Below are 22,931 nucleotides of genomic sequence, written 5' to 3'. Positions count from 1 at the left end.
ACTGTTCTCAGTACTTTAAAATAAACAATTATTATTACTGTTATTATTTTAAAGTGCCCTTCGGGATGTAAAAATATGGATAAGTGGTATCTGATTGATATCTATGCTTTGTGAAAAGGTACAAAAAGACGAAGAACTGTTCATCACCAAAGTGTTAGAGAGGGCCTCCCCGATGGCGCAGTGGTAGTGTCGTCGCCTTGTAATCAAGGGGTCCCGGGCGGTGGAGGCACATAGTGTTCGCACATAGTTTTCGGATCCCAATTTAAACTGTAGGTCCAGTCCCGATTAGCATTACTGTACATAAAGTGGACTTAAAACAACAAATCAATCAACCAAAGTGTTAGATGGAAAGGACGGAAGCAAGGCGAATCCAATTTCTGTAGTAGACTCGATTCTGAACTTGTATACAATGCCAAAGTATTTTCAATTCAATTTGAGTTTTGTGATTTTGCAAAGTAGTAGTAGTAACTAATAATAATAATAAGAAGAAAAATCATCCTCTGTAGTGCTGCGTTTTGTCCATATGTGGCGAATTCCCTTTTGCAGCCTCAGATACAACATACTCTGTCCCAGTAGCGACTCGAGAGAGAGAGAGAGAGAGAGAGTGCTCGACCAGGACGCGAGAGAAGGAACGGGACTGTGTGGAGGCGGAAGCGACTGCAGCTATCAGTCGTTTGCAGAATCGTGTTCTGCTCCGCTCCACCCACTCACTTTCTCCCCATTTCTGTCGTTATGCGCGACCTTTTTCCAGAGATTCCAGGAATAGAGAGTATAGGTGAGATTTTGGTCCTCAAAGACAGATAAGAGGCTCGACCCCGTATAATTTGGCAGGTGCAAATAACCCAAGTCTTAACGCACCAAAAACAAATTTCAAATCAATCAAAAATGTTCCGTTTAGGTTCGAATTGCCAAGAAACGCTGGTCTGCGTATCCTACCTACACTTCCATGACAGAAATACAACGTACTATGAAGCCTGCTTACACGTTCCCCCTCCTTGGAACACCTTAAGGTGAATGTCGTGGAAAAGGCAGTGTCCTTGGTCATTTTATTCGTTCTGGGGTAATTAACATGTCCGTGCGAAAACTTCCCACAGTTTTCACATTTTATGGGTTGCTTTTCCACACCGAAGCCTGGTCAGGATACTATCTTATTTGTATGCATTTTAGTTAATCTTGGGAACCCGCGATACTTCTCTCGATAAGGGTTTAAGCACCACTATCTTTGGTGCTGAGTACCAAATGACAAATTAGTGTCTGTGCAGTTCGCAACCACAGATGTTCCCGATGCTCTTTTATTTTCAAGTGAGGTTTACGACACCCTAGTTGCATTTCACGTGGGCGACCAGGAAACAGGGAAATGTATGGAAGTATCGAAACAGACTGTTGTGATGAATGATGTTCACGATGTTTGAATGTATGTAAGAAAGGAATCTAACCTGCTGTGTCTTTGAAAACAACAAGAGTCACTAGTGGAACTAATCGTAGTTCAGATTGACACACAGAGTACACTTGCAGTTCAAGTTGGGTTCCTGTGTCAATAAGCACCTCAAATTTGACACATGCATTTAATCATATTTCACTTTGGATCCTCGTTGTAACTCTGTAGAGTTCAAACTGGATCCTCGGTGTAACTCTGTAGAGTTCAAACTGGATCCACGGTGTAACTCTGTAGAGTTCAAACTGGATCCTCGGTGTAACTCTGTAGAGTTCAAACTGGATCCTCGGTGTAACTCTGTAGAGTTCAAACTGGATCCTCGGTGTAACTCTGTAGAGTTCAAACTGGATCCACGGTGTAACTCTGTAGAGTTCAAACTGGAGCCTCGGTGTAACTCTGTAGAGTTCAAACTGGATCCTCGGTGTAACTCTGTAGAGTTCAAACTGGATCCACGGTGTAACTCTGTAGAGTTCAAACTGGATCCTCGGTGTAACTCTGTAGAGTTCAAACTGGATCCTCGGTGTAACTCTGTAGAGTTCAAACTGGATCCTCGGTGTAACTCTGTAGAGTTCAAACTGGATCCTCGGTGTAACTCTGTAGAGTTCAAACTGGATCCACGGTGTAACTCTGTAGAGTTCAAACTGGATCCTCGGTGTAACTCTGTAGAGTTCAAACTGGATCCTCGGTGTAACTCTGTAGAGTTCAAACTGGATCCTCGGTGTAACTCTGTAGAGTTCAAACTGGATCCACGGTGTAACTCTGTAGAGTTCAAACTGGATCCTCGGTGTAACTCTGTAGAGTTCAAACTGGATCCTCGGTGTAACTCTGTAGAGTTCAAACTGGATCCACGGTGTAACTCTGTAGAGTTCCTACTGGATTCGTGGTGTAACTCGGTAAAGTTCAAATTGAACGCGTGGCGTAACTGTAACTCGGCATTTTATACTGTATGCATCCGTATATGCGGATGGGGTAAAACTGGCTGCTACGAATCGGTAAGATGTCGCAGGTGGAAAGAAGACACAGAGACCATAAGTTACAGATTGAACCACCATGGTAAGCAGTTGCGCGCTGTTTCGTCCGTTGCTGCGAATAAAAGGTGTTGAAATCTCTCTCTCACTCTTTGAAACTGCTGTATTTCATCCTCTCGAAAGGAGTTCGCGTGATGTCTACGTGCGGTTGAATAATTCACGTGTCTTGGATCTCTGCATGCGTGGCATTAGAATTCTGTAATCACCAGGTCCTTATTGGGGCGCTTCAAAACAGCTTGCAGGGCAGACATGACGAAGGATATTAGCTCAGCATGGGAGAGAGGCATTCATCATCTCGGCTTGTTCGATTTGAAGCGACTCCAGGCATCCTTTCCCCCCATCTGATACTTTCCATTTACCTATCCTTTATTTTTTTTAAATTATTTTCTTGTGGTTGCATTAACCTCGTCTTCAGCTGTCGCTCCATATTTGGCGTTCGCCATCAATCGACGTGTCATTTTTCTTTTTTCTATGATAGAGGCTCTGCAATATGATGATGCTATTGTGAATCGTAGCATTGTGAATTGGGAGTACAGTATAGAAGGTTTGCAGATTTCAGGCATTGTGTTAATATAAATTCTTGCTGAGAAAGGGTACATGAACCATCATACTGTATCAGCAGCCCCGGGGGGATATGAAGCAAATAGTGGTTTCTTGTTAATATTTGTATTTTGGTGTTATTTTGTAATTGTTTATTTTCATTTTCATTTTTTCATTGTTGAAAATTTCAGTGTAAAATGGCCATCTGTGCTGTATCTGGAATATTCTCAATAAATAAATAAATATCATCCAGGCAATCAAGATTGCTACACAGTTCATTTTGTTGTTTTCTGTTGTTGTTTATATTGTTGTTCATATTGTTGTTTTCTGTTGTTGTTCATATTGTTTTCTGTTGTTGTTCATATTGCTGTTTTCTGTTGTTCATATTGTTGACTTGAAGTTTTATCAGTCTCAATTAAACAGTCACCATTTTTGCTATCTGTACCAAAATCCTTAGTTCTCATTCTTGTTATACTCCATAATTGTCCTGGAGCTGGGGGTCAACTCCAAAATATGGAGTCTCCAGCAGGATTCAAACTAGTGATTGGCGGGGAGGGGGTTCGAATCGACCGCCCCTTGGCAATACATTAGAAAAATGGAGTAATTGCAATATTGGCATATTCTACCACTTAATTCAAAAAGTAAATAGTTCCAAGAGTCTCCAAAATTTACAAAAAATAGTTTATTTTATGTGGCATAAAATTTCCCCCTTAATTTTCAGGAATTTTTCCTTTAACGAGTGTTAAAGTTAATGCAAAATATAATAACTATGTATATCAGGAAATTAACTGTTTGAAATGTAAATAATTAAAGGAAATAATTGTACTGAATAATTAGCAGAATAGTTAGTCACTTTGGTGTGTATCGGGTAAGAATTTTCCGAATGAGGTAACAATAATAAATAGACAATAAAATAATTCATATTTAATGATTATTTATACCATTCAATTTTATTGGGTTTTATGTCCATTTTATGCTCAGAGGCTTGTCGGGATTGGACTTACAGTGGCATCCGAACCACTATCCGAACTCGGGTCCTCTTGATTACAAGGCGAAGACGTTATACCATCGGGGAAGCTGCATATTTGATTTTATGTCAAAACCTTGATCTCCCCTGAAAACATTTCTGGAGATGCCAGAACATCACTCACATGTTAAGCTTACACATGTCGTTCTCAGGTAACTTTCGCACTTCTTAAAATCATGTTTTGTTTTTCAGTTTGATTTTAAATGTGCGTTAAATTATTATATAATACCTGCGTGCATGAAAATGCATTCTTTCTTTCTTCATTTTTACACCTGTCTTTACAATAACTTCCTAATCTCTCCATGGTAAGGTTTAATGGAAAAGATAAAATCCTTTTAGTTTTCTGTTCTGACTTGAAAGCAGTTCACTAGAAATAAATTGCAATTATAGCGCATGTAAGTACCCGTGGTGGAATTATAATGCTCGTATTGAAGAAAATATATTGTGCAAATCGTAGTTCAAGGAATGCAGAAAACAATAACTTTTCAATTTTTATTTCTTTGATAAAAAATATATAAATCGAAAACTCCCGTCTCGTAAAATGTTCGATGAATGGAATAAGCAGAAATTAGTGCTTAGAACAATAGTTAACTTCTAGTATTAAATAGTTAATGACATTATAATCTCAAGGGTTTATGTGTGCTGGCTGAGAGAAGATATACGTGTTTTCTTTGTGTAATTGTTTTAGGATTTTTTACATTTTAGGGTGAGTATTTAAGTCTTGTAAGTTGTGGATTTCGTTCATGTTGTCGTTATGCGACAGGTGCGACATCATACGGGAACACGAGGCGAAAATGCGAAAACGTGTAGATGAGAAACAATATATTCATTCTATTGTTGTAATAATCTGATTTGGGTTAGTTACTCAAAGAAGTAACAAGTCTAAGTTACTTTGCTTCCAAGAGTAAGGTGCTACTTTGACGTACTACAAAGACTTTTGTCTGTTTTCACAAGTATATCTCCTGTTCATTGTGCATATTTTCCCAGTGAAACTTGACATGCACAAGCTTGAAACAACATAACAAGGCATGTGTCGTCCTTCAGTTCTGAATTTATCAGAGTAACTCACGTTACAGGTAGTCATGTAATTTTGGTAACGCTGTTCTTGAGTTAATTTGCTTTCTCTAACTCAGACAATAATTATAAATAATAATGTAATTTGACATGTAGAAAGAAGCGTGTGTTAAAAGTCTAATGTGTTATTGATTTATTATTTTTCGCTTTTCTGCCACTTTTGGCTAATTGAGACGATGTGGATGAATGTTGATCAGATGAAATTGATAAAAGGACAGCCATATACACTTATGGACATACACAACTCAAGAACCGCCGCGAATTGTATTGGCTGTGAGTCCGAACGCCAGAGTCTCGTTAGTCTGCAAAATGCAGTCCAGGATGTACTGCATGGCATGTGGGTGTTTTCAGAAAGGGCCCTTGAATCTGTTTGTGTAACTTTAGTTCTTGGTTAACGTAGCCTGTTATGGCTTCTGGGTCCCAGGTTGACTTCTCATCTATTTCGTCGCGATTAACCTAAAGGGTGATCCATAAAGAACGCCGGATTTGAAAAGGACGCCATATTTTTTTTTGTTTGGTTGGCAGCATTGTTGGTGCGATTGTTGTTATCAGTTATCATTGAGGTTTTGTGTTGAGAAGCGTTTCAGTTGTTCTAATGTTAGTGTGTGTTGCTAACGCCATGGAAAGGTACAGTAAGAAACAGCGAGAAATTTGTGAGAAATTCCCGGACAGAATAATCTCGTTGCGAGGAGACCAAACCTTCCCACCTTGACCTTGTGACTTGACACCATGTGACTTTTTCTTGTGGGGGTACACCAAGTCACAAGTTTACCAGAACAAACCCTGAAATTTGTTGCAACTTAAGCAAGAAATTCGACGTGTCCTCAACACACTTGATGGGGAAATGTGTGATCGGCTCATGGTGAATTTCATGGACCAAGTGATTGCGTGTAGGGCTAGTAGGGGGGGGGGGGTCATATGCCTGATATTGTTTTCCATGTTTAAACCTTAATATCTCCTGAAGAGAATGGTATGTGTTTTGTGCTTTTTTTCCAAAAATAAATTTCATTTATAGCAACTTCAAATCCGGCGTTCTTTATGGATCACCCTTTACATGGGAATAAAAACGAGCGTAAAATGACCAAAATTACAAAACGATAATCATAGCTTTAACAAACTAAAACCCCATAATGCAACAGCCCTCGTAAGGGCCAGGGCCTGCGAGACCGGCATCTTCATTGGGTGACGCGTGGTCAGCGCATCGAGTCCCATCGCCGCTGTTTAGCTTTTAAGACCAGAGCCCGTCCTCTACTTCTTTTTTCAAGTAGCTTCTCAAGTATCCCGACGACACCGGGTCAACTCCAAAATTGTGTGGGGCTCTATTGGGAATCGAACCCAGGACCGCTCGCAACAAAGGCGAGCAGGAACCCTCGTATCATATAAAAATTTTGCCTTTTCTTAAGTAGGAGTCTGCAGCCTTAGCAGCGTTGAGGTTAAAACAAGGTAAAGTTCCCCGTGTATACAGCAATAGCACCGTGCCGTGAAGGAACATTTAGGGGTGTTGTGATTAGCACCACGCTCCGCACGCTTGACCCCCCAGGTACCTATTGATTTGAGGCTGGGTGAGCCCCTGAGCAGCCTTGCCCCCGGAAAAAAATCCGACCTTTGATCACCCACCCCGGAATTCGAACCCGGGTGTTCCACGTGGCAGTACGCCCTACCGACTACACCACCGCGGCTAACCCTTACGTTCTGGCTGTTCATGTGTGAAGACTGATTTGGACGCTCAGCTTTCCTGGAGCAGATATCCAGAGGACAATCGAACCCTTGTCGGTCACGTGGATACCTTGTTTGTTACCGCTCGCAGTAACGCGACACTGACTGTCGGCTCTTCTTTCCTACGAAAAAAAAAACGCGCGACATATTCCAGGAAAGCATTAAATTACCGTCGAGCGGCCTCCCATTGTTATGCAAAACCTGCAGATGGATTTGCAATGCGGAAATATCACGGCGCATATTAATAAGTGGCGTACATGCGAAAAGTCACACACACACGCACACATATGGGATGTTATACCTGCTCACAGTGAAGTCATATATCACCGACTCACAAAGCACCTTTTTAGGAATACGGGACGGGTCGATGATCGGGAGAACTTCCTTTTCCAATCCGTTCGGCTCGACCGTCGCTCAGGTTGCGAGCAATAAGTCGGGAATAGGTGTACGGTGTACCGAGCGCCATGTTACCAGTGTTGCCACAATGTGAGGGCAAAATTTCCCTTTCAAAGGGACAAAATTTCCCTCCATCCGAAGAACTCGTATAATAATTGAATTGAATTGTTTTTTTTTTTTAAAGTCCACTTTATGCACAGGGTGGCTAATCGCGACTGGACCTACAGTTTAAAGTGGGATCCGAACCATTATGTGCCTCCACCGGGTATCAAACCTGTAACCCCTTGATTACAAGGCGACGACGTTACAAGTACGCCATCAGGGAGGCCTCAAAAATTCCTTTTTATTATTATTATAATTAATAGTAGTGGATGATGTATGAAAATCTGTAATTAATCACATACATGCCTTATCGCTACAGAGCTAGACGTTCCAGTTTCGAAACCTGGCCAGGCATCAATCACCCATTTCATAAGTTCGTCATTCATTTTTATCGTCGCTATTTTCCGAAGGAGTCGAAATGCGATGTAAAATAAACTAACAGAAATACAGACACGTAGGTTTATGTTCAAAGAATTGTAAATGAGAAGTAGCAGGAAAAAAAATGTGAATATGAAACAGGAACTTAATATTACCTGCACTAATATTAAGCTTGATGTCTTCAACTGTGAAATTTTGTTTTTTCCCCCCTCGAATTTCCCTTTTCTCCTTCAAATTCTGTCCGAGGGATATTTCTTTGCAAGAAGGGAAATTTATTTGCAAAAAGGGAAATTTCCCTTCATATGGCAACACTGTGTTACACTGGTAACCCTTGTTGGGATGGAGTTTTTCATGTAGCCGTTATGCGGTCGAGGAAGCAAGATCGATTTATAACCGGAGGTTTTCCTCTTCGGGAATCGAAAACGCATTTGCTCGTTCGGGTCCATCGCTAAGCGATTCCTGGAGCCACGAGGGACGAAGTCGGAAGAAAAGATTTTTGCGAGTTCGGGAAGACAATGCCTCTCCGAGAGGGGGCCGGGGGTACGAGGATGCCGAACGGGAAAATAAATGCGTTCGGGGACCAGCTGTCCTGATCATAATTCATCCGCAAGCGCCTTGTGAATATGCAGATTGGCCGGCTAATGCGATGGTACGGACCCAACCTAGGCTCACTTTTCCCTTTTTGTTCTTTTCCTCATTTTATTTCCCCCCTTGCGTTTCCTTTACCCCGTTCTTTGAATAGGCCCCTACCTCGGCCTGTTACCCCTGTCCCGCGACAAAACAAAGACCAGAAAACTCATGCAAATTTTTTTTGGGGGGAAAAATCGACCACCCCTCCAAATTGGTTTGCCTCAAACGACCCCTCCCAACCACCCCGGGTACGTCCCTAAACCCATAACGACCAATAAGCGACTCTTGTGTGTTTCCGTATGTATACATGTAAGCCCTATAGGGCAGCTAGATCAATTCCCCTCCAGATTGTTAAAGGATTGGATGTCCTAGCAAGGAAAAGAGGGAAGAAAGGGGGGGGGGAGAAACATTGAAAACTGTTTGAGAAAAAACTCGCGGCAATAAATCAAACGCCAAATCCGGATTGTGTTTCTTGAAGCTCTTTCTGCAGACAAAATCGTATCGCTGGCTGAAGACTGATTTGGTTGAGCGATCAGGGCCATCGATACGGGAGTGTCTGCCACCACTGTCAGCGACCATCAAGCCTATAGAACCCTACAAATGGGGAATAATAAAAGGCGACAAAATGATAGCTCAGAGCATAGAATCCGATCGGCGATGCCCATGTACACTTACCTCACGTTTCGCCATCCGACCCAACCCTTTTTCTTGCCTCGTTAACAAACAAAAAAAGAAACACTGAAAGACGAAAGAAAGGACACAGAAAAAAAAATATGATTGATGATTCGGAAGGACATGAATGTCACTGTCCACGGATTCTGGTTGGCTTCCCATATTAATGAAAATTTTTTGACGCATGTGCAAATGCTCCATTGGACGTGATTTGAATATAAGTGTGTAAAGCTTCACGGCTGCTGGCTCGGTTGTTTGACACCGCATCGGAAGCTTAAATGTCAGGGGAGAGAGAGAGGGATGGCTGGGTATTGGGTTTGAAGATGATTGATCGAGCAGTATCAAGGAGCAAATTAAATACGTAAATAGCATCAAATTCAGACGTCACAGTCCAGGTACCTTCGTCTGTAAATCTGCTTACCATGAACCTTGAAAACCAGATGGTACACACAGACGAACGCACACATTGTGGTATTTGAAATCTTCCAATAAAAAGAGGGGGAAGCGATTTTCAGTAATTTTCTCAAATCGACAGATAGTGATAGATGATTTACGAAAACGATTTCGCACCCTTGAGTTTTTCACCAGAGTTACCATGCTTCAGCTAGGCTTAAAGCTATACATAATATTTGACTTATGACGCCATGGGTCCCGTGTTGGAATTCCTGCCTGGGCATTCTTTGTGAGTAATTTCATTATATTATCATTTGTCCTCATATTCGAGATTAGCCAAAAAGTGGCAGAAATTAGAAGTAAAATAAAACCAAAGCAATCAGTGCATATTTGAGTATGAAATTACTAATTTTTAATGCACTTTATGTATATTGTACACTGATAGCCTAGTGGTTAACTTTGCCACCGCATGATCAAGCAGTCTGTGTTGCTACTCACATCCCACTTTACATGTAATGGTCGCGTATTTTTCAGTACCTCTGTAACATCAAATACATCAAATGATGATATTGGTCGTGTAAATAGACTTGTTCAAGTAACAAGATCTTACTTTTACCGTTGAATAACCGTGACTATACACTCAGAGAACTAAATGCATCATATCGATTCATGCACCTGCATCGCTTGATACACTAGTGTGTTTTATGGCTTCTTTAAAGAATCAGATTCACATTTGATGCATATTACAGTCGAGATGCACTTCAATGCACCAGAATTCATCTTTTTTCGATGATGCCCGTAAACGTTTCGTCCGAGCTACATAAACTCTGTAGCTCAGACCAAACGTTTAAGTGCATCATCCGAAAAGATGCAGGAAGGTGCATCAAGGAACATGAACTGATGCATTGAAGTGCATCTCGATTGTAATAAGTCCTCCCTTGAATCAAATGATCCACTTTGGTGTTTCTTTCACGACATACATAAATGCACCCAAATGCATCAAATTTGAATCTGATTCTTTAAAGAAGCCATAAAACACACTTTAGTGCATCAAGCGATGAAGGTGCATCAATCGATATGATGCATTTAGTTTTCTGTGTGTAGATAAAGTAAAAGGTAATTCTACCCCTTGTACACCCAACGCCAAAGGAAACAATAAGCGAATTGTCCATCACAATTTGATTCGGTCTATGTTGCACGATGTGATGATAATAAATTGAAATAAATACGACAATAAGAAGAGTGTAATACTTGCTTCGAATCAACATAATTTCATTCCTTAAAACTACACAGAATGTAGAATAAGAAAGCAATGAAAATAGCGATGGACAATTTGCCTACCATCATCTTTGCCGTTGACTGAACATTGAATGCATATGGAAGAATGTGGAGGTGATGTGAGCGGCACCACGCTCCTGCCTCCTTTACCCTGCAAAAGGCTCAGCGAACCATAGAGCCACTTCAGGTAGGGACATTGCCGACAAAATCGTCCAACCCCGGAATCTAATCCGGACTGGGAATTGACAATATTTAACCGCGAAGTTGAGATAACACGGTAACCAATAAACCTCGAAGCCCAACTCTATCTACACGTTTATTGGCGGAGGTATGAAATACTGCTATACGGGGGAACGGATATTTGCACTTTGGCAGCCCAATTGAACAGATAATCCACGGGGGGCGCATATTTCCCGACAATGATTACCTCTACGTAGCTTGTAATTAATTGTAATAGCCAGTCCCCACATAGCAGAACGTGTACAGATGTCCTGCATTGGTGTCATCGCTTATCCTAATGCATATCCGGTATGAAGAATCCGGCAGGGGTAGGAATTGGGCGCAGAGAGGGTTGTTATTGTGGTAGATGCGGCTGACAGGGATAATTTGACTCCAGTTTCCATGTTCGAACTGTTCGGAATGGTGTTCCCTGGATGTACGCTAATTTCACCAATGCACATCTAATTGTGTTTATGTGAACGAGAAATACAAATTTGGTTTCTTTGATAGAAAAGAAAAAGGAATTATTTGTTTGAAACCTTGGTTTTAAATTAGCCCCGCCCAGTTCGCTCAACTTGTTGACACCAGGTGGTGTGCAATTACGTTCAACCTAGTAGACGCTGTACGCAAGAATAGCGGTGTAGATTCAACCAATGCCTGTCTGCTGCTTTAAATGTACATTTCAGTATTAGCATACACCACGTGACCATACACCAAACCGTACTCCGCTACAGAGCGTAGTTCAAACGGTGCAGACACCAAATACACTACGTGACACCCAGTGGCGGCGATTGGATTCCAAAACTAGGGGGGCAGGACAGTTTAATTTTCCTTGGTATATAAGGTTTATCATAGTGCGGGGCAAAAGTGGGGGAGGGGGCTCGCTCCTCCTAATCGCCGCCAGTGGTGACACCAAATCGACAACATGGACTGCTCGGTGTTGCACAGTGCGTAACCAACTAGACGCGAGAATCCAGGGAGAGTCGAAAAGTGCAGCGAACTGGACGGGGTTATTGTTGTCCCTTATTGTTAGGAACTTCTGGATAACTGCAATTGAGAACAAGACGAAAGACTACTATTTGTGATTAAATTTCGGACAAATTCCTCGAAAGCTTGGAATACATTTCCAAGGGACTACTCTCGGCTATTAAATTTTCACATCTGATCATAAGTGTACCTTGGCGGGGGCAAGGGTGCCCCTCCCCTTAAATGTCCTGGTGAACATCATTCATTTGTCGTTCATTTAAATCAGTATTTTTGGTTAATCCAAAATATTTTTTTTCTGTGTGAAGCTTCATTGTTTTTTCATGCACACGCTGATACATGTAAGATATGAAGGTTTGAGTTTTAAGGCCACTTTGGCTAATCGGTACTAGACATAAGTTTAAAGTGGAAGCAGAACCACTATAGTCCACGCGATTACTTCGTTAACGTCCAAGAACTGAAGAAAGCCGCCGCCACGAACGTGGGTGGGATTAAACAGCGGGCGAGTTGTTTTCGTCCAATCACACTCAACCTTCAGCCAATGGGCGCAGCTGTCATTCTGCTCGTCTACTCCACGTGGAGTCTGTCACATGACTGCGAATACGCTGTTGCCGTACTTTGCAACTTCAATGTGGAGACCGTGGGAAGGTGCTTGTGCGCGGAGGGACAAGGTGGCGTAGAATAGATGTGTGGCAACACTTTGCGTTGAATGTGATTGTTGCAGCTGGTGGGCGCGCTCCGTGGAGCCAGCCGGTCGTCAATGTAGCTAGCGCGTCGACTATATGTACCTTCACCGGGCATCGAACCCGGTACCCTTTGATTACAAGGTGACAACGTCATCACAACTTCATCCAGGACCCTTAAGATATGAAGGAAAAGAAACACTGTAACGTAAAAAGAGCGCAAAGGCCTGAGGAAGAAGGTTAAGAACCGATTAGTCTTGTTGAATTTAATTTGCCCATAGTTAATCAGCAAAGCGCCATAGACTCGGTGATCAATTTGTATTTATGGCATGCCCGAGGTTGACAAACGTCGCAGCATTCTGTTAGCACTAAATCGAACAGAAAGAACCAAACACTTGTTGACGAGGGGGAAAAAGCCATCGAAGACGCAAATCGCATGAGGAATTTCCAATGCCTATCGGTGGCAGAGAAGCGTCAGTGCCTAAAGATCACGGACGGCCTATCTCATTTATGCAAACACACGTGTTAAGAGACGCAGATGACATCTCGCTACAATGCTTGGCGCTATTGAACATTGTCCGTGGAAAAATAATATGCAGATCATGGCTTGAGATGCGTAGAACTTGCTGCAGCATCCTTTTAAGCCACCATATACAGCCGTGTTCACAATGCCGCCCTTCCTTCCACAGTGCGACGACGGGACCTGCATACTCAGCCCTTGACGCATGCTGCTGAGGAATCACAATGATCGCCTGTCGAACTGCTCTTAAGTGTTCTGTCGCCTTGAAATGTTTGGCCATTTGGTCTCCTCGATGATGAAGTGGTAACGTTGTAATGAAGGTGTCCCGGTTTCGATATTTGGTGGAGGCGCGTTTGGATCTTACTTTAAACTGTAGGTCCAGTCCCGATTAGCCTATCTGTGCATAAATTGAACTCAAAAACTCAACTCGTTTGCTCACTTCAACTGAATTAAAAGAAGGCAGCAAATGATTGCGTACTGTGAATAAATATACTACTTGAGTTGGCACCAAGGTGATGGCAAAGTAGTGGCCACCACGATTGGTTCAATACAACACCTAACCGAGTGCTAAATGTCTCCACACATTTATTTATTTATTTATTTGAGAAAATTTCAGATACAGCACAGGTGGCCATTTTACACTGAAATTGTCAACAATGAGAAAGCAATAATTATAATAAGCATAAAACTAAAATAAAAATAAATAAAATAAAATAAATAAATAAATAAGAAATAATTAAAAGTAACAAAACAACATAAAAGTGAATAGCAAATGAACAAAAAAATAAGTAAGAGATGGCACTATGTGATATTAATTACAAGTATTTCTTCTGATAGAAGACCGAAAGGCAAACTCGGAGGAAAATATATCAATACTTGAGGGGAGATCATTGTATTGTGCTGCAAGTCTATAAAAGAGAGATCTTTTTTGAATTTCTAGTCTAGGTTTTTTAGTATAAAATAACCTTGTATTGCGAGTTGTGCGCATAGGTACTCTAAAGTGGAATTCCTCAAGGAGTGTGTTGCAGCGGATTTTGCCATTCACAATTTTGTATAAGTAACTGAAATCATTCTGCAAACGTCGCTGATAAGCAGTTTGTAAATTTAGAAAAGACAAGAGATGCGGAGATGAAAAATTGCGTAATGAGGGAACCCTGTGACGGACTATAGCTAGGAAGAAGTTAAAGACTGAATCGAATCTGGAGAGGTGAGTGGGACATGCCATGGACCAGACGGGAGAGCAGTATTCTATTATTGGGGAGATGAATGATTTGAAGTACAAAGTGAGGGCTGATATGTCACTAATTTCAGTGAAACGGTAGAGTAAACCTAAGAGACGCATGGCCTTTTTTGTGGTGCATAAAATATGTTCCTCAAATGTGAGCTTTTGGTCGAAAACAATGCCTAGGTCCTTGTGAGAGGATACTGCTTTGATGTTATTGCCAGAGATGGAGTAAGATGACTTTAACAGATTCTTCTTGAGAGAGATAGTGAGAGTAGTACACTTGTCAGGATGTAATGTAAGGCCCCATGTCAGGCACCAGGAAGTAAATGTTGCTATGTCATTCTGAAGAAGATGAGTATCGTCGGAAGTGGAGATTTCCCTGAAAATTTTACAGTCATCTGCGAAAAGAAGGTAATTGCTAGAGGGAGCTGTGAGATGGTCGGCAAGGTCATCGACGAATAATATGAACAAGAGAGGTCCTAGAACACTACCCTGTGGAACTCCAGAGAGGACAGGAAGAAAGTTAGAAACAGTTCCAGGAAGAACAACACGTTGTTGGCGATCGCTAAGGTAGTCTGTGAGAAGGGTGAGAAATTTGCCATGAATGTTGAATCTATTGCATAATTTGTGAATCAGAAGACGATGACTAACAGTATCAAAGGCTTTGGCCAGATCAAAATATATTACATCTAATTGTGAATTATTTGAAATGCATTCCATAGCATGTGAGAGTAAAACAGACAGGTTTGTAAGACAGGAGCTACCAGGAAGAAAACCATGTTGCTTAGAGCTTAAGTACGGAGAAACAAATTTGTACAGTCTGTCTTTGATTACTTTTTCACAGATGATGGACAGAGGAGAGAGTAAGGAGATTGGTCTGTAAGATGAAACAAAATTTTTGTTACCACTTTTGTGAATCGGTGTGATGTTAGCTTGTTTCCAAGCGTGAGGAAAGATGCCTTCCGAAAAACATCTGTTCAAGAGAATGGAGAGGGGATAGCACAGGGATTGCACAGTTTTCCTGAGGAACACGGTGTTGATATCGTCCGGCCCTAGGGCACGGTGAACTGAAAGAGACGACAATAGATCCTTCACCTCATCGGGTGTAGTGACAAGCGTTGTTAGGGAGGAGGAACAGACTGATCTTACGTTTGGCAACGCTGCAAGGGAAGACGGGGGGCAGAAGTTACCATGAAAATAAGCGTTGAAGAGTTCTGCCCTTCGGTCCCCTATCGCACTTTCACTATCATGCGTAATTTCAGCTGGAATCCTACTGTTATTTTTCCTTGAGTTTATTAGATTAAAAAAGTTTTTTGGGTTTTCCGGGATTGTTGCAGTGATATTGTCTATATGTTCCTTATATTTTTTTCGAAGGAGGTTCTTTGACAACCTAAAGTGTAAGAAAACGTTACAAGTAAGGCGAGGAAACAGAAATACATGCAAAAAAATCGGTTAAGTAAGGCAGGGAAACAGAAATACATGAAAATTAAAATCGGTTAAGTAAGGCAGGAAACAGAAATACATGAAAATTAAAATCGGTTAAGTAAGGCAGGGAAACAGAAATACATGGAAATTAAAATCGGTTAAGTAAAGCAGGGAAACAGAAATACATGAAAATAAGAATCGGTTAAGGCAGCGAAATTACAAATGTACACAAAGGAAAATCGGTTGAAGGAACCAGGAAAATTCCTAAACAGAGAAACGTGTCAAAAACCCGGAAACTCATTGAATAAGAAAAGCGGAAAATTTCAAGGGTTCTTTTAGGAAGCTTAGCAGGTAAGATACATTTCCATACCAGCCTGGAAAGGAAGATAGTATCGCCAGGTAAGAGGGAGGAGAGGTGTAATGTTGCAAAAAGGGCAAAAGGGTTGTGTAGCTGACGGTCGTTCTCTTTTCCCTTGCAGTGAGGCCCAACATGGACTCGTGAGATGGCCCCCTGTTGAACCGCGCCAGTATGTCTACCATTACAGGGATGGTGTCTGGAAGCCTTTCACCCAGCGGCAACCCCGCGACCACAACCTTCAACTTGGACGCCATCTGCAGGAAAGTGGAGGAACCTGGACAGGAGGACGAAGATATGCCCAGCCCACAAGGTAGGCAATGTAGACTTTCAGAAAACACAGTTACCGCTGTGGTATGATTTTAGGAGTGAATAAGTCTGTTCCCAATTGCTTTTAAGTTGTTATTTTGGCTAACGTTTAACTACAGCTTTTTTATCAATTCATTCTGATTGTATACGGATTCTATATTGAACGAGACAATTTGTACTACAGCTTGTGGTGGACAAGCGTTGACCGTTGACAAGATCTCGCCGCCAAAGGGCTGGATTCAAGTTCCGGTCCAAGTAAAGTTGTTTAATTGTGATTGCTCATTGCTCTGTTTCATGTAGGGCTAGTTATAGACGTCATAGTGCCGCGTTGCCTTGAGGGGGATGGGGGGGGGGGCAAGACACCATTGCTCCCTCCCCCAGTTCACGTAGAGGGTATTTATATTTACATACATAAGATACTGTCGATTCCAACATTGCCCTCCAAAATGTATTTTAAGTTGGTGTCTCTGATGGACGTCCGAGGTCTCCCCGATGGCGTAGTGGTAACGTCATGGCCTTGTATTCAAGGGGTGCAGGCTTTGATAGCCGGTAGAGGCACATAGTGATTCGAATTCCACTTTAAAATGTAGGTCCAGTCCCAATTAGGCTATCTGGGCATAAAAGTAACAAACTCAGTCAATCAATCCTTTTCCGGGGAGAGGCAAGCAAGGTAATTTTTTTCCTGGGGGGGGGGGGCAAACTAAGCATTTTCCCCCCATAATAGTGTTGCCCTCCTCAATAAAACACTCCTTCAGGCTTAAGTAATCATGTTCCTGCAACTATTTTACAATAATTAACATATGTGACTAAAATGAAATTATGTGTGTGAAATGTATAATTTTAGGTTGACATTGCTGTGTCACAAAAAGGAACCATACCGTCGTTCCTTTTAAATATCAGGGTAAAAATAGGAGACCTGAGACATGGTTATAAGACGGCTTCACAGACCTAAATACTTCCAGCGGGCTTCATAATCGAGAGTCGAAGTAGAATTTTCGAAACATCACCTTAGGTTTATCCTTTGCCACAGCTGTTCATGCGTATATTATAGTGTAGTTAACGGGATCAGAACAAACGAGGTTTTACTGTATGTGGAGGGTGTGCCGATGTCGATGTATGTTTGTGTGTGATCCACGAGGCGTTTGCTTCGCTTTGATCTAGAAGGCTGTTACGTAGAGTGCCAATAAAACAGGGGGCCAACAAAGGGACACGCGAACGCATTCTCAGCTGTGTGGCATCTTTTAGTCAACAGGCGATCTTTATCTTGCATCAGTCACGCGATTCGTATGTGACAAAATGACTCATTTTACCTCCGGAAAAATATTGGAGCGGTTGGAGTCGAGAAAGAAGAAAAATGAAAGCTGTTCCGGTGGTATCCAATTCTTAGTTTCGTCCTCAACAGTGATGAATTCAGGGGGTGGCCCTCCCCTCGGAAATTATAAAGTCCCCCGCGAAATTTTCAATACTGGCAGAGCATTGGAACAATAGCTTGAAATTTGTCAACCTCGTTACTGTGCCTTTCCTTCATTCACTTAGAACGTACCTTTTCTGGCTTTCCTAATAAGCACGGATTCAGTTCTCTTTATAATTCGAAAGTAAATTAATAAATTATTAATAAATAAAATGAAGATATTAGTAATATTGAACAAGCAGAAATTCACACAAAACATTCAGCTCTAACCACGACACCCTGTTCTGCACTTTGCAGACTAGCGAGGCTCTGGCGTTTGGACACTGCCGGTATAAGACCCTGTGGAGTTCGTGTTGTGTCGTCCCTTATGTTTGGGAATGTCTCTCCACCCTTCTCACCTTATCGCCATTCATCCTTATCTTCGCGATTAGTCAAAAGTGGCAGAAAAGCGAAGCAAAATAAACTAAATCAATCAATCAAAGCTGTCACCACGAATTCCCTATACTTTTCTGTCCTATATTTGGGATAAACTTATACATCCCCATGTGCACCGCTGAATAAAAATAACTTTTGATTAAATTGAATTGTCAAAATTAACAACCAGCATTTAGTCATTGAGTTATGTATCCTTTCGCTATCGTACTGTTGCTTCGCATAAGAAAATAGTCCCCATTTATTTCAACGGTGGTTGCATGAAACACCTGATGGTTTTAAGAACGGATATGGTTCTGGTTTTGAAGAAACAATAATGGTTTAGTACGCTATATTCAATTGCTGATGTTTTGTCTGGAGATTTTTTTCCTACTGGAGAAATTTGCATGGTTTTGACACTAGTTTACTTCAGATATGCTCCTCTGGTATCGGTGTTTTAGCATTTGTTAAGAAACGGTCGGCAGTCACTTTGCTTTGAAGTCCTGCGTATATTGTTAGCAGTGCATTGCATTAAAGCACTTTTGAAGTAAACACCCCAGTTTTTTGTAAAAGAGCATTTTGAAATACATGTGCAGCATTGTTGTGTTTTTTTAGGGCATTATTATTGCATTTTTATAGAGCGTTTTCTGATATTGTGCATTACAATTATATTTTGTAGACATTCATGGCACTAACATCTGGGAGAATCCCATTTGCGTGTAAGTTAATATCAAAAGTAACTTCGTACCAGTACAGGGAAAAACCCGGGGAAACACAATCCTGACTGACAGAATATAGGAAGAACATTTGTGGCTAGTTTTGGTTCGATAAGGAATCAATCTTACCATATAAACAAGCTTGAGTTGAAACGAAGGCCGCAGAACTGCGCGGTGGTACGTTTTGTGCAATTTTTCTTCTCCCCCCGAGCAATAATCTCTTAATGCTCCAGAGGTAAATGTGTCATTAGCAAAGAGGTTAATGCTCTTTTCTCCAGTAATTCAAAATCCTTGCCCCCTCGCTCCGGGGAGTCCCTGGGGGGAAAGCGAAACAGTGTCGAAAAATCGCAGAAGAAGAAGAATTTACGACTGTAATTATTAGTGTTTTTTTTTCTCTCGCTCAAGCCATTTCGAATTTTCCGTCAGCAGCATTTGCCCACTAATCGTCCCATGTATTCTTATTTTTCTTATTTCTTCTATTCCCCGCCCCCTTCCTCTTCCTCATCCGTACATTTTTGCTGTCCTTCTTGTTTCGACGAACATTTTAATCTGATATGGCCATATTTGGGAAAAGTGATCTCGCTCGGCAAAACCGATTAATTAAGGATTGGTGTTGTTCCGTGCGCATGCGTTGTGTAGTAAATCTAGTTTTTTCCCTCGGGAAAACCGAAAAGGAGAGGTAAAAAAAGTGATTGTGGTGGGGGAGAGAAGGTAACGTGCAGGAATGAGAATTGCCTCATTATTACAAGCACCAAGCAGTTTTCAAAAGGAGGCAATCTCTCACTTTTCGTCATTTCTTCGTCAGTGTTGCCAACGGCGGTGTTCAGTTCCTCACCGAAGTTGCCAATGTCCTTGCTAGAATGTATCATCGTGCTCGCTTGTAGAGTGGGGTGCACAAGTATTACTAGGCAAATTGTCTATAAATATTTTCATATTTTTTTTCTATTGCATCATCCTGCGTGTTTTCAAGAATTTGATTTTTTGGTGTGTTGGTTCAAAGGTTGTTAGCAGCCGGTATGACATTTTGTTTCAAATCTCGAAACTCTCATTGCCTTAATCAAAGACAATATTCATGGTAATGATACTTATGCATCTACCCGCACTGTTGGTCATTCTTTGTACTGTTTATTCTCTTGTATTTTTAGCGAAGTCTTCCTTCAAGTGTGTTCCTGTTGTAGCAACTCCGATTTCTCTCGGTATGTTCTTCTTTCACATTGTGATTTTATTTCAAACAATATACATTGAAAATCCATTAGCTCTAAATCAGTTATTTCTCATACCTGTTGCTTAAGAAGAATAAATCTAAACTCAAGACCATGTAAAGTTCTGACATCGAATGATCAGTCGTAAATATCACACGTAAGGAAGTAACACATTTTTTACAGAAAGATGCCACTGAGATTTGCGGAGACATTGCTCCATGTACTCCAAAATTGAAGGATGTAAGCTTTTTGCAGAGAAATAACTGAAGGATAAAATCCTTTGCACAGAATTAACGGAATGATAAAAGCTGTTGCACAGAAATAACGGACTGATAAAAGCTTTTGAACAGAAATAACAGAATGATATAAGCTTTTGAATAGGAATAACTGATTGATAGAAGCTTTTCAATAGAAATAACGGAATGATATAAACTTTTTAACACAAATAACACAAGATAAGTCTTTGCACAGGAATGACAGAAGGATTCAAGCTTTTGACACAAACAACTGAAGGATTCAAGCTTTTGGCACAAACAACTGAAGGATACAAGCTTTTGGCACAAACAACTGAAGGATACAAGCTTTTGGCACACACAACTGAAGGATACAAGCTTTTGGCACAAACGACTGAAGGATACAATCTTTTGGCACAAACGACTGAAGGATACAATCTTTTGGTACAAACGACTGAAGGATACAAGCTTTTGGCACACACAACTGAAGGATACAAGCTTTTGGCACAAACGACTGAAGGATACAATCTTTTGGTACAAACGACTGAAGGATACAAGCTTTTGGCACACACAACTGAAGGATACAAGCTTTTGGCACAAACAACTGAAGGATACAAGCTTTTGGCACAAACAACTGAAGGATACAAGCTTTTGACACACACAACTGAAGGATACAAGCTTTGGGAACAAATAACCAAAGGATACAAGCTTTGGACACAAACATCTGAAGGATACGGGCCTTTGCAAAGAAATAATTCGGGGATAAAAGCGTTTTCACAGAAAATAATAACTTGCACGACTGACGGCTTCTTCGTAATGCAATTTTGCACCGAATTTAAAATTTATTTACGATTTTATTTTTGTGCTTGCCAAACTCTCCTGATTTTTAATGAATGTGTACATGATTTGGCACCACTGCGAACACACGACGGAAAGCTGTGTACAAATTGACACTCCGCCGCTGAGCTGATGGAAATGAAGGCACGGAACCGGTTGTCGTCTTCATTTACAAAATCTTTGATTTGACATATTTCTTGTATCATCCTTATTAAGGGAAAGGAAGAACCAGTTTTTTTTCCCTACACGTTTCTCAAGAAACTTGAAATGCTGTCGCATTTTCATTGCCCATTTTCTTCTTTTTAATTCCTGATTTCCTTGTGCTTCTTTTTCCACGAATTTCCTTTTCTACCCCTTCTGTGGGATGTGCATGTGTTCCTTTGTTCACCTGTCGTCATTCCGTTTGTTTTCGTCCTGTTTTTGTTTAGTGTTGTTTTTTTCCTCTCTTTTCGGGTGGTATATTCACTTCTCAATTTTTTTTCGGACAAAAATGACTTTGAACAGTGTTTCCTACAGTATTATTATTTAATCACAGGTACCAAGCATCTCGTTTTAAAACTATTTGTTCAGGGTTGGAAACCCAATTAAGATTAAGGTACTTATAATTTTTCATTTTCATTGATGCTGATAAATTAGTTGAAATAACGTGAAATAACCATGACTAAATTTTATATCTTCTCATAAAATACCCACCTCGTAGAAAGGTGTGTAATAAAAATAGTTTTATTTCTGTCGTTTTTTCTTGGTTCCTTGAATACATAAGTTAAAATAGATAAACATTTTTCTATCTGAATAAATTAAGTATTATAGTAAAGGTATGTATTCTCTACTTAAAACACAAAACCAATGTGAAATGTTTAATTATTTTTTATTTGGCAGAGTAATTTTGCGAACGTGATGAAGCAATATGCTTTCTTTAAATTTGTTTAGGTTTTTCTTGTTACAATCAACACTCGCATAGTTACGTAAATGGATAGATCTGATTCTGCGTGTTGTTTACCTTCCTCAAATATGACCAGAGAGTTTGTCATTGTTATCTTATATTGATTTTTGTTTCGTTATTTTTTCCTCTGCTATTTTCATAACATCATGTTCTTCCTTTCCTTGTCTAGTTCTTTGTGTCACGTTGTATCGTATTTAATTTCTATGTTTTCGTATTTCTTATATTACAATGCATCTTTCACCATTTATTATTATTTAATACTCGCTTGAATTTGCTTAGTTTCCCTTTGCTTTGGTGTTTCATTGGTTTACACTGCTTTGTATCTTTTGTTTGCATGTTCATTTCACTTGTTTTCTGTTTTGTGAAGTTATTCTATTAGCTCCAGTTCTGTTTTATGCTGACATTAATGATTTTTTTAAATCATATGTTATCCTTTTACATTGAAATTGCACGTCGTAATTTGCGCCGGCAGTCTAATGAGCCAGAGGCTTAACGTCATGGATATTCCTGTATTCTCTCCAGCATAAGTTTATTTTCGTACAGTGTACAACAAACTCCTGAAGCCTATGTCTAATGTATATTGCGTCCATCTTATGTGGATATTTTTATTTTTGCTTTCCTTTTGTTTAGAATTAATATGTGCATCTTTCATTGTTATTTCTCTTCTGTTATTTCCATGGTTAGCTTCCGTTGTCATTTTTCTTATTCTTTTCATTTAACCGCCTTTTATTGTGCTTGTATTTTTCGTCGCATTTCTCTCACTTTCGGCTAATCGTCCGTGCTTTGTCT

At 40.6% G+C, this 22,931-nt stretch overlaps 1 protein-coding gene across 8 annotated transcripts in view; it reads left to right on the top strand.

Annotated features, from left to right (window-relative positions):
- The window catches only part of LOC145998708 (zinc finger protein castor homolog 1-like), a 347,264-nt gene that overhangs the window by 135,334 nt on the left and 188,999 nt on the right, over positions 1-22,931 (top strand). For all 8 annotated transcript variants that reach the window (XM_083135199.1, XM_083135205.1, XM_083135203.1 and 5 more), the window contains exon 3: positions 16,205-16,393. In XM_083135199.1, the coding sequence (XP_082991325.1) occupies positions 16,255-16,393 (139 nt within the window). In that variant the 5' untranslated portion in view covers positions 16,205-16,254. The remainder of the gene's footprint in view (positions 1-16,204; positions 16,394-22,931) is intronic.

The sequence above is a fragment of the Lepisma saccharinum genome, chromosome 14 (genome assembly GCF_977018435.1).
Source record: "Lepisma saccharinum chromosome 14, izLepSacc3.1, whole genome shotgun sequence".
NCBI classification, from domain to species: Eukaryota; Metazoa; Arthropoda; class Insecta; order Zygentoma; family Lepismatidae; genus Lepisma; species Lepisma saccharinum.
This window is presented reverse-complemented; position numbering and strand designations above follow the sequence as displayed.